At 48.0% G+C, this 15,683-nt stretch overlaps 1 protein-coding gene across 1 annotated transcript; it reads left to right on the top strand.

Annotated features, from left to right (window-relative positions):
* The first annotated feature begins 14,399 nt into the window (after positions 1-14,399).
* On the top strand, positions 14,400-15,683 carry ADRB3 (adrenoceptor beta 3). Its single transcript, XM_036297227.1, has one exon. It carries the CDS (start codon positions 14,496-14,498, stop codon positions 15,681-15,683), a length of 1,188 nt encoding a protein of 395 aa, XP_036153120.1. The 5' UTR covers positions 14,400-14,495.

Genomic DNA, 15,683 nt, shown 5'->3' with positions numbered 1-15,683 from the left:
TATGTAATATTTTAAACAATAAAGAATTTAAATTTAAAAAATTATCTCAAAAAAGTTGAAAATTAAAAAAGACATGGGGGGTGCTGGGTAGAGGTGGGAAACGGTGGGGAGAGAACATCTGTAATAGTGTCAACAATAAATAAATAAGACGCCGAAACCGGTTTGGCTCAGTGGATAGAGCGTCGGCCTGCGGACTGAGAGGTCCCAGGTTTGATTCCGGTCAAGGGCATGTACCTGGGTTGCAGGCACATCCCCAGTGCGGGGCGTGCAGGAGGCAGCTGATCGATGTTTCTCATCGATGTTTCTAACTCTCTATCTCTCTCCCTTCCTCTCTGTAAAAAATCAATAAAATATAAAAATAAATAAATAAATAAATAAATAAGACATTGAAGCTTGAAAAAAAAGGTAGCCTCAAATAGTTTGAGGCCACTACGATTTGTATGACATTTAAAACTCTCACTTCCAGACCATGTTAGTTGTAATATTGTGTTAGCAGATACAAAAATAACTTTCGAATTATTGATAAATAAATCATTTTAGAATATGTTTGTATCTCATTATTACAAGATCTTAATGTTTGTAGCTGTCTTGTAATGAAGTATTAATATATATAGACCATTGAGAATAGTGCATGGTATGTCATAAGCAGTAAGTGTTAATCACTTCTAAATGGACAGACAAAAATTTAGGTGTTTTTTTTATACACACATATGATCCATACAGAACATTTTTTTTCCGAGGTATGAACATTAAAAAACATTTTGATGTTCTGTACTGTAATTTCCTGGAGAGGCAGAAAGCACATCTCAACTATCTTTTATTTTCCTAAGCATATAGCAAGGTGCTGGGCTTACAGAACTGAACTTGACCCTGAGCTTGCCACAGTGTGTGAGCTGGCCTCTGCGCTAAGTTTATATAGACGGTGAATAGGTCATAAACAGAGGACAGCTTTAGAAGTGAAAAGGTGTAAAACTGACAGACTGCTGCTGTGGGGGGACTGGGACAGGATTCAGTGGGCATGCTTGCTTTCTGTGGGGCAGCAGCGGAAAGCTGGCCTGACCGCCGGCCTTTCCAGCCGTGAGGGAAGGTCCTCCTCTCTCTCTGTTTCCCCAGGGACCCTGCTTTCGGTCTGCCCAGCCTGGAGCAGCCGGCTGTTCTCCTCACCTCCTGCCTCTGGGCAAGAAGGTTGTTGAGCTGTAAAAAAAAGGTCTTTTCCATTTAGCTCAGTTGTAACAACATAACAACTGAGACTTTTGTTTTCTTTCCTTTTTTAATGCTTCCTTCCACTTATTTTTATTAATACTTTTTCATAGATGTTACCAATTCTGTATTTGGTATTCTGTATACCCTAGCTTAATTAAAAAAAAATTAAAAAGATTTTGACCCCTTTTACTCATTTCTTTCACCCCCACTCCCGCCTCTGGCAATCACAAATCTATTCTCTGCATCTGTAAACATGTTTTTTTTGTTGTTGTTTTTTAAAAAAATTCAATTATATATATATATATATATATATATATATATATATATATGAAAGATCATAGGTATTTGTCTTTCTCTGTCTGACATTTCACTTAGCATAATGCCTTTGAAGTCTATTCATGTAGCAAATGACAAGATTTCATTTTTATGACTGAATAATAATCCATTGAATATATATACTATAATTTCTTTTTATTTTATTTATTTTAGATAGAGAGGAGGGAAGAGAGAGAGAGAGAGAGAGAGAGAGAGATAAACATCGATTTGTTGTCTACTTATTTATGCACTCATTGGTTGATTCTTGTATGAGGCTATTGTAAGTGGAATTATTTTCTCAGTTTCCTTTTCTGATTGTTTGGTGGCAGTATAAAGAAACACAACTGTTTTTTTATTTTGTATCCTACAACTTTGCTGAATTTGTTTATTAGCACTAATAATTTTTCTGTGAATGCTTTAGGGTTTTAGAGATAGTTTTGCTTTTCCACCTAGGATACCTTTTATTTCTTCTTCTTCTTTTTAAAATCTAATTGTTCTGTCTAGAACTTCTAATATGTTGACTAGAAGTGGCAAAAGTGGGCATTCTTGTCTTGTTCTTGATCTTAGGGGGAAAGCTTTCAGTCTTTTGCCATTGAGGATGATGTTTTTCAGACAAAGCCTTTATCATGTTGAGGAAGTTCCCTTCTATATCTAGCTTGTTGCCTTTTTATTATGAAAAGGTATTGGATGTTTTAAACATTAAATGTTTTCTGCATCAGTTGAGATGATCATGTGGTTTCTCCCCTTCATTCTATTAATATCACACATTACATTGATTTCATATGTTGCATTCCTAGGACAAATATCACTTGGACATACTGTATAATCCTTTTAATATGCTGCTGAATTCGGTTTGCTACTATTTTGTTGAGGATTTTTTGCATCTATAGTCACAAGGGACATTAATCTATAGTTTCTTTCCTGGTAGTATTTTTATCTGGCATTAATATCAAGGTAATGCTGGCCTCATAGGATGAGTTTTTTGAAGAGTTTGAGAAGAATGGGGATTAATTATTCTTTTTCTTTTTTAAAAAAAATCCTCACCTGAGGATATTTTCCCATTGGTTTTAGGGAGAGTGGAAGAGAGAGGGAAAGACAGAGAGAAATATTGATGTGAGAGAAACACATTGATTGGTTGCCTCCTGCATGAGCCCTGACTAGGGCCTGGGCCGGGGATGAGCCTGCAATGGAGGTAAGCGCCCTTGACTGGAATCTAACCCGGGAACCTTCAGTCTGCAGGAAGACACTCTACCCACTGAGCCAAACCGGCTAGGGCAGGCTGAATTCTTCTTTAAAGTTTGGTAGAATTCACCAGTGGAGCCATGTGGGTTTTTTCTTTGTTGGGAGGTTTTGATTACTGATTTAATTTCTTTACTTGTTATAGATCTATTACAATTTTCTGTTTCTTTTTGAGTCAGTTTAGGTAGAAATTTGTATTTCTAGGGATTTGCCCAGGTATTGTAGATTATCCATTTGGTTGGTGTAGAATAGTTTATATTATTTTTTTACATTCCTTTAAAAAAATCTTTATTGTTGAAAGTTTTACCTATGTCCGTCCTCTTTTTCCCCCATGGACCCCTTATAGCCCACCCCTGTATAATCCTTTTTATCTCTGTAAAGTTGGTAATTATGTCCTTTCTTTTACTTCTCCTTTTAGTAATTTGAGTCTTTTGTTTTCTCTTAGTCAAGGTGCAAGCACTTTCATTGCATTACTTTGGGAGGCATGTAGAGTCCGGCTGTCTCTCTTCTGGTGACATTAAAATTGATCAGTGCGGTTTGGGTGTTGTCAGCCTGCTCCACTCATCATAAAACTCTCTTTTAGCTTTCGCCTAATGGTTTCTGTAGCTTTTGACGACCGTTGCCACATCTACTATTTCATAGGGGGGTGCTAAAGCTTTAAAGAACATGTTTTAATGAACTCAGATACGCCAAGACACAGGAAAGATGTATTTTCAATATCCAGCTTCCTGGTTCCGAAGACCGGTCTGACAGAAAGGGAGACATCCGGTAGCCAAGAGCACGGAGACTGGCACGTTGCTAAGATCTCAGGCAAATCCCTCGGCTCTTAGCTTCAATCTACAGAAGTAGAGCCCTGGGCGAGATGACCTCTCAGCTCCTCACAGCTCCGACTCTCCAGAGGCCATTATGTTAATTCAGAATGTAAGCACAGTGCTGACCGGTCAGCCTAGCTTTCAAGACACCTAAAGTCCCCCCACCCCCCAATTTTACCAAAAATGTCCTTTGTTTTAAGGTTTCATGCAAGAATTCTGGTCCAATTCATTGCACTTCAGTGGTGATACTGATCATGAGACATCACCCCAGACAAGCTGCTCAAAGGGACCATCCATCTCCTTTATGGAAGGGCTCATGCCCCCAAACACTGCCCATACTCCGGCTGTGCAGAAAGAAATATCTCCTATTCTCCCAAAAGCGTCTAGTGTCCTCACACTCTGTCTGCCTTGGGCAAACTCTTCTCAGGAAAGGTCTTGTGAATTCATCCATCCTAAGGTGTAATCGACGGAGACATTCCATTTCAGAGGTCCTTTCACTTGAATACGAAATAAAAATTTCAGGAAAAGCCACGAATGTATAATTGTGGAATTTTAAGGATAATTTTTTTGTTAATCCTCACCCAAGGACACTTTTCCCATTGCTTTTCAGAGACAGAGTGGAAAGGAGGGGGAGGTGAGAGAGAGAGAGAGAAAAAAAACAACATAGATGTGAGAGACACATCGATTGGTTGCCTCTCATATGCACCCCAACCAGAGGTGGGGCATGAACCTGCAACCCGGGTATGTGCCCTTGACCAGGAATTGAACCTCAGACCCTTTGATGTGTGGACTGGTGCTCTAACCACTGAGAAACACTGGCCAGGGCAAGGATAATTTCTTTTCTTGGAGGAAAACATCTTTCTATCTCCCTTAAATCATATGCTACATCATCCTTAAAACAGCATGCCTGACAATGGTCCTAAGAGCATTTTTAAAAAATGATTTAAACATCCTTTTTTAAAATATATTTTTTTATTGATTTCAGAGAGGAAGGGAGAGGGAGAGAGAGATAGAAACATCAATGATGAGAAAAAATCATTGGTCGGCTGCCTCCTGCATGACCCCCACTGGTGATTGAGCCCTCAACTTGGTCATGTACCCTAGACTGGAATTGAACGGGAGACCCTTCATTCCGCAGGCTGACGCTCTATCCACTGACCCAAACCAGCTAGGGCAGTGGATCTCAACCTTCTGGCCCTTTAAATACAGTTCCTCATGTTGTGACCCAACCATAAAATTATTTTCGTTGCTACTTCATAACTGTAATGTTGCTACTGTTATGAATCGTCATGTAAATATCTGATATGCAGGATGGTCTTAGGCTGCCCCTGTGAAAGGGTCGTTCGACCACCAAAGGGGTCACGACCCACAGGGTGAGAACCGCTGAGCTAGGGCAAGAGCATTTCTTTTTAGAAAATTAAATTTATTGGAGTAACTGGTTAATAACGTTAGGTAAGTTTCAGGTACAATTTTATAATACACTAGAGGCCTGGTGCACAAAATTTGTGCACAGGTAGGGTCCCTAGGCCTGGCTGGCCATCAGGGCTAATCTGCAGGGAGACCGGAGGGGTGATGGGGAGGGGCCCCGCTGACACTCGCCTTGGCTGACCTGGTGCTGCCCGCTTGCTGGCCCTGCCCCTGCCCCTGCCACCGCTGCTGGTTGCCTCCCTCTGCAGGATGACTGGCAGGGCTATTGGGGGGGCCCCCCCGCTGGCACCCGCCTTGGCTGGCCTGGGGCCTGTGGGCTGGGGGGTGGCTCCTGCATTGAGCATCTGCCCCCTGGTGGTCAGTGCGCCTCATAGTGACCAGTCATTTTGCTGGTTGTTCCACCGTTCGGTCATACGTTTGCATATTAGGCTTTTATTATATAGGATTATCTGTATATTCCATTGTGTGCTCGCCATCCAGTTTCCTTCCTTCACTATATGTATTTGACCGCCTTTGCCCTCTCCCACTCCTACCCCCTCTTCCCTCTGGCAACCATCATCCTATTGTCTGTGTCTATGAGTTTGGGTTTTTTTTGTTTTTTTTTTAAATATTTTATTGATTTTTTACAGAGAGGAAGGGAGAGGGACAGAGAGTCAGAAACATTGATGAGAGAGAAACATCGATCAGCTGCCTCCTGCACACTCCCCACTGGGCATGTGCCCGCAACCCAGGTAGTACATGCCCTTGACCGGAATCGAACCCGGGACCCCCCGACTCCCCAGGCCGACACTCTATCCACTGAGCCAAACCGGTCAGGGCTATGAGTTTGTTTTGTAACCACACTTCTTGATCCATTGTTCTTTCTGGTGTTCTACAGCCTCTTGGAAGCTGTTGGAGGGAAAACTTCCCTCCAATGTCTCCAGAGACGCTCCACACAGTCCAGTTAGGCCAGGGGTGGGCAAACTTTTTGACTCGAGGGCCGCAATGGGTTCTTAAACTGGACCGGAGGGCCGGAACAAAAGCATGGATGGAGTGTTTGTGTGAACTAATATAAATTCAAAGTAAACATCATAACATAAAAGGGTACGGTCTTTTTTTTTTTAGTTTTATTCATTTCAAACGGGCCGGATCCGGCCTGCGGGCCGTAGTTTGCCCACGGCTGAGTTAGGCTGTTGAACCAGGTGAGAGAGCTCCCCTTGGAGGAGGTGATAGTGGATGAGGGTCCTGACTAGGGGCAAGTCAAGTGGGGAAAGAGGGTGTTGTGCAAGGAAGTCTGTGGTGGAAGAGCTATCCTCCGGAATGAGGAGGTATTATCAACGTCCAAATGAGAAGTGAGGGGCAAATATAATGAGTATCAAGCCTGTGAGTTTGCATTAATGAAGGTAAAGCATCCAGGACTGAGGCTACGAATGGTGGGTAAGTGCCAGTGGCCCCTTTTCCGAGGTGCCTGGCATGTTAAACAAGACAGGCCAGGCAGCTTAAAGGAGCCGCACCAATCTGGCATCCCTACACTTTTGTGTATGCCAATCCTACCATCTGGGAGGCCATTTTTTTCTTTTCTATGCCTTTCCAAGTCCTAATCACTGGTTAACACTCAACTTCGACCTCAGTTGGAAGTGATTTCTTCTTCTTCAGAACCCGGCTGTCAGGGATGCTCACTTCCCTCCTCTGTCCTTGTCATCTGGGAGTGGTTTTTCTTTAATCCTCACCTGAGGATATTTTTCCATTGATTTTTTGAGAGTGGAAGAGAGAGGAAAATAAATATCAGTGTGAGAGAAACACATCAATTGGTTGCCTCCTGCATGGGCCCTGACCAGGGCCTGGGCCAGGGAGGAGCCTGCAATGGAGGTACGTGCCCTTGGCCAGAATGGAACCCGGGACCCTTCGGTCCGCAGGCCGATGCTTTATCCATTGAGGCAAACTGGCTAGGGCTGGCCGTGATTTTACTGTGTTGAAGTCTTGCCTTCTAGAGTGGAATCTGTTTGAAGGTAGCAATCATGCCCAATGACTCTTGCTATGGCCCAGCACCTGGCCTGGTGCCGTGCACATGATTGTGTGCAATGAGTGCTGACTGATGAATGAGTAATTGATGCAATAGGGCAGGCATTCTTTCTCAGCCGTCTTCTTCCAAAAAAAGGACTTGCTAGAGGAGTTTCCCTGGGATAAATGACAGTGAACATGGGGAACTCACTGGCCAGTGACTTATTCCCTCTGAGCAAACGGGGCTGATGCTGCGTTTAATTTAGGCTGCTCTGCCTTTCATGCTTTAAAAGGACTTTCCCACGACGGACTCAGGACCTGAAGTTCTGTGCCATTAGCACCACCACTGAGAGATGAGTGGTGAGAGATGCAGCCAGCAGTGCCGGCCTCTGACCTGGTTCCGCTCCATGCTTTTTGCAGCCAGGCGGTTTAGCGTTTCATTTCCAGCTCAACACATGGAGCGTGCCCAAATGGGGCACTCACTGGGCTTCGGTGCGGGGGTGTGGGCTTGCATCTCTGAGTGGGTGGTCTGGGGCTGGGTATGCATGTCTATGCATATGAATGTGATGACTCTCTTAGGGAGAGAGGGGTACATCTGAGTTCGGAGTTTGTCGATTTGCGGGGATGCATCTCTGAGTCTGTGTGATTGATGGTGGGATGTTCTTATCAGCCCATTTATGTGTTGTGTGGCTGTTACACTTATGCCCACCTGTGTGTGTGACTATATGTGAGAGTGCTCCCATCTGAGTTTCTGCCTTGCTGGGTGTGTACATCAGTGTGTCTCAGCTTCGAGTGTGTACAAGTATGGCCATCCAAAGCGGCTCTCAGCTGGTGCCTAAGACCCTAACCTTGACCACATGAAACAGATTCCAATTGGTTCATTAGCAACTCCTTCTCCTTTTTGTTGTTGTTGTTAATTCTCACCCAAGGGTATTTTTCCATTGATTTTTTATTTATTTATTAAATATAGTTTTTATTGATTTCAGAGAGGAAGGGAGAGGGAGAGAGAGATAGAAATGTCAATGATGAGAGAGAATCAAGGATCGGCTGCCTCCTGCACGCCCCCAACTGGGGATCGAGCCCACAACTCAGGCATGTGCCCTTGACTGGAATTGAACTTGGGACCCTTCACTCTGCAGGCCAACACTTAGCCACTGAGCCAAACCAGCTAGGGCTTCCATTGATTTTTAGAGAGTGGAAGGGAGGGGAGAGAGAGAGAGAGAGAGAGAGAGAGAGAGAGAGAGAGAGAGAGAGAGAGAAACATTGATGTGAGTGAGACACATCAATTGGTTGCCTCCGGCACACAAACCCAAGCCGGGGATCAAGCCTGCAAAGAGGTATGTGCCCTTGACCCTCGGGTTGACACTCTATCCACTGAGCCTCCTGCTGGGGATGAAGGCATGGAGGAGGCTTATGCTGCCCCCCCCCCCCGCCCCCTTCCCTTCGTCCCCCATCCCCCCACCAGACAAGACTCTGCCTTCATAATGCCATTTCTTCTTGGTACTCTGTGGTCCTGATAGGGCCTGGGAGCCATAGGAGCCTTTGGCCTTGAGTGTCCATGGCATCCTGTGGAATATTTTAATGGGATCTAGATGCCCAAAAGAGAAGACCTTGTTATTTTTATTTATTTATTTTCTTATTAAAAGAAGAGCTTTTTAGAAATTCAGGGCTGATTCCACTCCCTCTGCTTCCCAGGAGAGAGCTGATATTCCCAACACTGTTTACATTCTTTTCCTCCTTGCCTCCCTGCTCCCCACCCTTTTCAGGACCTCCTTACTTTGGGCTTGCAGATAAACTGTGCCCTTATAATCAAGCCATCCTTCCTGCTCTGGGGGAACCCAGCCACACCCTGACTTGTCACAGCTCAAAAGTCTACCCTTCCTTCACCCATTCTTCTTCTACACCCTCCTTCATTACTGGATTAACCCTTTCATCTCCTCCCGGAAGCAGAGGAGGTTAATGTTAATGACTTGATTTCCCTCTCCAGCCCTCCCTGTATCTCCACCTCACTACCCTACACTCCCAAATCCCTCTCCAGCAGAGAAGGAAGAACAGGCTGCCAGTTAAGGCCAGAGGGGAACATCTTTGGGTTGAAGGCTCCAGGGAATTGGCGTCTCTTCCCAGCTTCATCACCCTGTCTGCTTTGTGATCACTAAATCTTAACAACATGATCTGAGAAAGAGCCAGGATCATCCCAGCATCCTGCTGCCACCAATATATCACAGAGCATCTGTGAAGCAACATTTTCACGGGAGCCCAGGACTGCTGGGGACAAGATCAGGCATGAGAGAGGCAGGATGGGTGACCCAGGATTGGGGAGACAGAGGGTTAAATTGCAACTATTTTACTAGTAGTGGGAAAGCTCCTGTCTGGTCATGGGGGACTCTCCTCAAAGCTGTCACCTTAGAGATCAACCAAAGAGCTTGTCCGCATATATGCATGACCCATGGACACAGACAACAGGGTGGTGAATGCCTGGGGCCGGGGGGGGGGGGGGGGGGGGGGGGGCGGCTAAACGGAGTCAATGAGGGAGGGGGGAGGGGACATATGTAATACTTTCAATAATAAAAATTTTTAAAAAGTCACCTTGGTGTCCCCAAGAGATGTCCTTCTTTGCTTCTTTTCCCATCTCCATCATTGGATAAAGCTACCCCACCCAGCATCTATGACCAAAGCTGCCTGCCTTGGCACTGGCAGGAGTTCTTTGGGGGAACAAAGTGAAACCCAGTTTCCTCTATGTGGCTGGCAGTCCCCTACCCTGGGGACTGGGGCTGGGTCCTAGTGCCCTCTCCATCAGCATGCCTCATGTGGGGACTGGCACAGGGGAAAGTATGTCCAGTGGTGACTGAGAGGCTGGCAACCCACCAGCAAGGGCCACGGGAGCGTGGTGCCTCGGGCTGAATGGCAGGCCTGAGGATGTCTCCTTCTCCTCCTGTTTCCCATTTATCATGAAAGGGGATGACAGTGCTCTCCTGACTAAAAACAAATTCTTGGTCTCCTCGTGAAGTTAAAAAAGCAAAAAAAAAAAAAAAAAAAAAAGTAGCATTTGCCCCATCCATCCATGACTTCTTCAAAATAGGAAAATTTTCCCTTCTCCCCACCACTGGCATCTGGACCTTGACTGCCCCCTTATTTCCTGGTGGATTTTTAACCGTCCAAAAGGGCTTGTGGGGCTTGGCTTCCTTCCTCTTTCTGGCCATGAAAGCTCCTCATTCCTGTCTTAATTGTAAGGGTCTAGTCATGCAAGGCATTGGTTTCCCTGTTGGAGGAGAAACCATCCTCATTGTTCTGCTCTCTTTCCTTCCAAGTGCCAGCCACCCTTTCCTCAGCACTTGCTTCCTAGGGAGAAGATGAGGGCTGATGGGAAAGAAGGGGCCAGAGCGTGTTCATTAGGACAACCAGTCTCTTTCTGAGCCCGACAAACTCCCAGGTGCCTGAGCTCTCCTTCCCAGAGAAGAGTGGAGGGAGAGCCTATGGATCAAAGCTGCCTCCTTCTCCCAAAGAAAAAGCCTGCAAAGAACCAGCCACAGCAACATTCCTGGGTGACTCGGGAAGGCAATGGGAGAAGCTGATCTGCAGGTTGGTGGGCACCCTCTCCAACTCTCTTCCTCTCCCACTGGTTTCACCTTTCCCCTAACTCTGAGGGAGAGGATGCCTTACTGAACCCCAAGAAAGTCTTGTCTCTGTCTTCAGGTAGACCTTTCCCAGCCCCTGAGGAGCAGCTACTCCAATAGTCAAGGATTTTGATAGTTATTCAGAGACTAGAACAAAAACTCCACAGTGGGATATGAAGAAAACAGACAGGGTAAAGGGGTGTGGAGGTACTTCCGCCTAGTTTTCGCTCATTTGTAAGAACTTTAAAGCCAGAGGGGGAAGGTTACGAATTATAGACTGTAACACCTCCAACACATGTCATGTACAAGGCTGCAGTCCCCTGGGTTTCTTCCTACCCTGTTACATAACACACACAGATGTGCACACATCCATGCAGTCCATGGTGAGGGGCATAGGACCAACCACAAGCTACAACTTCCCTGCTCTTGGAACTTCTGCCCATCAGGTGGCTGTTGGTTCTGCAGACCACACATTCTAAGTCACTGATCATCACACAACTTGCATCTTTGGAGCCCCCAACACATAAAGAGCAGCCTGGAGACCTGAACTCAGTAGATTCAGAGGCCCTCACTGTCTGCTTCCAAGGGCACAGAACAAAGGTTATTAGGGGGCCCATGGCCAGGGTAAAGCTCCCTCTGGGGAACACATGCTTCTGTCCAGAGTTGGATGACCTCTACAGACCAGGCAGCAGCATATCCCTGGGGCCAGTCATTAGGACGACTTTCCAAAGCAGCAGGTCACTTGTTTCCAAACCCAGGCTGGCCATCAAAAATGATAGCAAGAGTGTAAATAGCCCTGACCGGTTTGGCTCAGTGGATAGAGCGTTGGCCTGCAGACTGAAGGGTCCCAGGTTCGATTCCAGTCAAGGGCATGTACCTTGGTTGCGGGAACATCCCCAGTAGGGGGTATGCAGGAAGCAGTTGATCAATGTTCTCTCTCTCATTGATGTTTCTCTCTATTCCTCTCCCTTCCTCTCTTTAAAAAATCAATAAAATATAGCTTTTAAAAAAAAGAGTGTAAATAGGTATTTTGCCTGGGAAGGGTAATTTGGCAATATTTCTTAAATTTGCAAAAGTAGGTGCCTTATAATATAGTGATACTGTTTCTAGGAATTTAGTCTACAAAGTTAGTTCACACACATGTGAAATGACGAACCAGTTATTCACCGCAATACCATCTACTAGTAAAGATCGGGAGTAAACTAGATGTCCACCAGAAGCTTTTTTTTTGGTTTTGGTATGAAAGGGTCACAGATATAGAGTGTTAAAGTTAAAATAAGCAAGGTGCAGAACAGTGGGTGTGTTTTACTATTATTAGTGTAGAAAAGAAAGAACAATTACCTACTCAAAAGATTAAATTAGAAAAAAGACCAAAGTCGCAAAAGGAGGAACCTTTCACCCTGTTAGCAGCATAGCCTGGGTTAAGACTAGACTGAGAATTCAGAAGGAATGCTCCCCCCCACCCCCACAACCCCCACCTCCACACACAGACAGAAGAGGAGGAAGTGGGCTGCCAGGTGCTTCAGCATTGCCCTGCTGGCTCCTAAGGGCCTCCAATAACAGAGGCCTGAAATTCCTCTTCTCATGGTCTCCTATGGTGAACCGCCTAACCATTCCCCTAACTCAGGCACACTCATGTGGTTAGGGAAAACTTGTGTGTGTGTTTTAAATGTAAACATTTGTACACACTTCTTCAGAATAACAAGGTCACCCCCTAAAGCAAAGGCATCCTTTAAAGCTGCTTGACTTCCTGGCACCCTCCTTCCCTTCCCCAGCCAATTCTATTGTCCTGGAAAAAAATTGCTGAATGGCGTGTATTTGTTTTAGAGATTACTCTTTAAGAATCTCATGACACCCCTTTGAAATAACTGGCAACACTCTGAGGTGTTGCAAAACCCACTTGGGAGTGACCGCCTTGGCCTTGATGACCAGCAGGACGTCACAGCCAAGACTCAGGCCAAGTGGGGCATGACCTGGGGCAGGGGATGGGGCTGGGCCTCTTTACCTCCACTCGCTAGGCATTTCCATGGATCCCAAGGTCTGCTTGGAGTACTGCATGGCCATGGAAGGCCTTTGCTTGGGAGCCACTGACAAACCCTGCTCATGGGTGAGCTGCTGGGTCCCTGGGAGATGAAACTGGTTCTTTTTCCTCAAGGATAATTTTAGGTCCTCACTTCCCCTCCAGTCTTTTAACCTCCCAACCCCTGGTTCAGCCTCCCAGAGGGATTGCTTAAACCAGTGACTATACAGTGTTCTTTTGAAATATAGAGCGGTTCAAAAGAGACATGCTAGGGCATGGCCCTGGAGGCATTTTCCATGATATTTTTCCCCTTTTTGTCTCATTGTTTCAGGGGAGGAAGCAAGACAGCTCAAGGATCAGGTTCTGATAGGACTTCATTAAGGTATCATATCTTCCTGCCCTTGAACCTGAATCCAGGAGTTTATTTTCCAGTCTCATCTCCCCACACCCAATTTCAGAGGAACTGGCTTGGAGATTGGAATAGCTTGGCTGGCAGAACCAGCTCTAAGTCTGGGTGAGGTTAGGGGAAGGGAATTAGGCTTTGGGCTCCCTTAGGTGAAGGGAACCTCTGGTAAGAGGTATGAAGAGACTTGGAGCTGCATTACAATACCAGGCCTCTGGTTCCACACACTTGGAGACGCAACGCGTGAATTCCTCAATTCAACCTCTTCTAGTTTTTAATTAAAAGTTCATGAATAGCCCTAGCCAGTTAGCTCAGTGGATAGAGCGTCGGCCTGCGAACTAGAGGGTTCCAGGTTCGATTCATGCCAAGGGCACATGCCCAGGATGTAGGCTCGATCCCCAATAGGAGTCGTGCAGGAGGCAGCCGGTCAATGATTCTCTGTCATCATTGATATTTCTGTCTCTCCCTCTCTCTTCCTCTCTGAAATCAATAAATAAAAAAATTAAAAAAGTTCATGAATAAATCTTCAAGGAAGTGGCGTGAACACTTTTCCATCAGGAAGGAGGGTGGTGATGGAAGATTTGTGGATAGTTGGGGGTGATGTGGATCAGCCTCAACCTCAAACCCATTCATTCACTTTTAACATGTCTTTTCAACAGAATTTTAAGAAAAAAGGGCCCATCTAGAAAATTTCAAGGTGGAAAGGTGTGTGGAAAGGGCAATGTGTAATGGGGAAGTTGGAGAAATCGAAACTCTCAACATCCCAGGCTATGGAGGCCAAATTGAAATTCAAATGAGTGGGCAATGATAAAGACCCCTGAAAAATGTCAAACGTCCCAGCAGCTGAGGGGGTCGGGGGTGAGGAAGCCAGAACAGAAAACGGGAGAGACAGGGAGGGTAAGGGAAATAGAAGGGAAAGGGGGCAAATCTCACTGAAATGGCCTCCTGGGAGAAGCGAGGATACTGGCTGCCCTCTATTACTTAACTTACAATATCTTAGAGGAGGGCTCCCGAGTAGCCGAGGGGCTACTGTGGGCGGAAAGGGTTACCTTTCCTCTGCCACGGTAAGCGGGGAGGCCAGGAAACCAGTGCTGACCGGTGCTGTGCTTGCTGAGTGTGCAACTGGTCGTGGCAGGAGTGGGCACGTAGTGGCAGAGAAGTCAGGGCCTCCGTGCTCCGGATTTGGCTAAAGGAAAAGTCGGGCTTCCACCTCGTTTCCCTCCCTACCCTCCAAGTCCCCTCCCGACACCGAGTGTTGACACTGTTGGCCGCTGCCCCTTTAAGAGCCGCCACTCCCCCCACCCCCCAGCGGTGGCACCCAGTGTGGGGGTGTGTGGGGGGGCTGAGCTTTCTCTCCGTCAACCAGGGAAGATGGCCCAGGCCAAGGAGATCTCTCCCACGCCCCACTGCCCCCTCCCCTGAGTCGCGTGAGCCGGGAGCCCCCTTACCTCTTTCCCTCCCGCCCCACGCGCGACGTGGGAATGGCTCCGCGGCCTGACGCGAACAGTTCTCTGGCCTCGTGGCCAGATGCCCCCACCCTGGCGCCCAATTCTGCCAACACGAGTGGGCTGTCAGGGGTGCCGTGGGCAGCGGCGTTGGCGGGGGCGCTGTTGGCGCTGGCGGTGCTAGCCACCGTGGGAGGCAACCTGTTGGTCATCGTGGCCATCGCCCGGACGCCGAGGCTCCAGACCATGACCAACGTGTTCGTGACTTCTCTGGCCGCAGCCGACCTGGTCGTGGGACTCCTGGTAGTACCGCCGGGGGCCACCTTGGCGCTGACCGGCCACTGGCCCCTGGGCGCCACCGGTTGCGAGCTGTGGACCTCGGTGGACGTGCTGTGCGTGACCGCCAGCATCGAAACCCTGTGCGCCCTGGCGGTGGACAGATACCTGGCCGTGACCAACCCGCTGCGCTACAGCGCGCTGGTCACCAAACGCCGGGCCCGCGCCGCGGTGGTGTTGGTATGGGTCGTGTCCGCGGCGGTGTCCTTTGCGCCCATCATGAGCAAATGGTGGCGCGTGGGGGCCGACGCCGAGGCGCAGCGTTGCCACTCCAACCCGCGCTGCTGCGCCTTCGCCGCCAACATGACCTACACGCTGCTCTCCTCCTCCGTCTCCTTCTACCTTCCGTTGCTGGTGATGCTCTTCGTCTACGCGCGAGTTTTCGTCGTGGCGACGCGCCAGCTGCACTTGCTGCGTCGGGAGCTGGGACGCTTCCCGCCAGAGGAGTCCCCGTCGGCTGCACCGCGCTGTCGGGTCCCAGCCCAGGCGGGGCCGTGCGCTCCGCCCGCAGCGGGGCCCTCCGGCAGCCGGCGGCCGGCGCGCCTCCTGCCTCTCCCGGAACACCGGGCCCTGCGCACCTTGGGCCTCATCATGGGTACCTTCACTCTCTGCTGGTTGCCCTTCTTTGTGGCCAACGTGGTGCGCGCCCTTGGGGGCCCCTCCCTGGTTCCCGACCAGGCTTTCCTGGCCCTTAACTGGCTGGGCTACGCCAACTCTGCCTTCAACCCGCTCATCTACTGCCGCAGCCCCGACTTTCGCTGCGTCTTCCGCCGCTTGCTGCGCCGCGGCCGGCGGGAGGAGCGCCCCGCTGCCGGCGCCCCTTCCTGGACCCCTGCGGCCCCGGCCCGCCCTTCCGAGTCCCGGCCGTGCCCACCGCTCAACGAGTAG

Source organism: Myotis myotis, unplaced genomic scaffold, assembly GCF_014108235.1.
Source record: "Myotis myotis isolate mMyoMyo1 unplaced genomic scaffold, mMyoMyo1.p scaffold_m19_p_3, whole genome shotgun sequence".
NCBI classification, from domain to species: Eukaryota; Metazoa; Chordata; class Mammalia; order Chiroptera; family Vespertilionidae; genus Myotis; species Myotis myotis.
The sequence above is the reverse complement of the archived record's forward strand: the minus strand, read 5'-3'. Positions and strand labels throughout refer to the sequence as shown.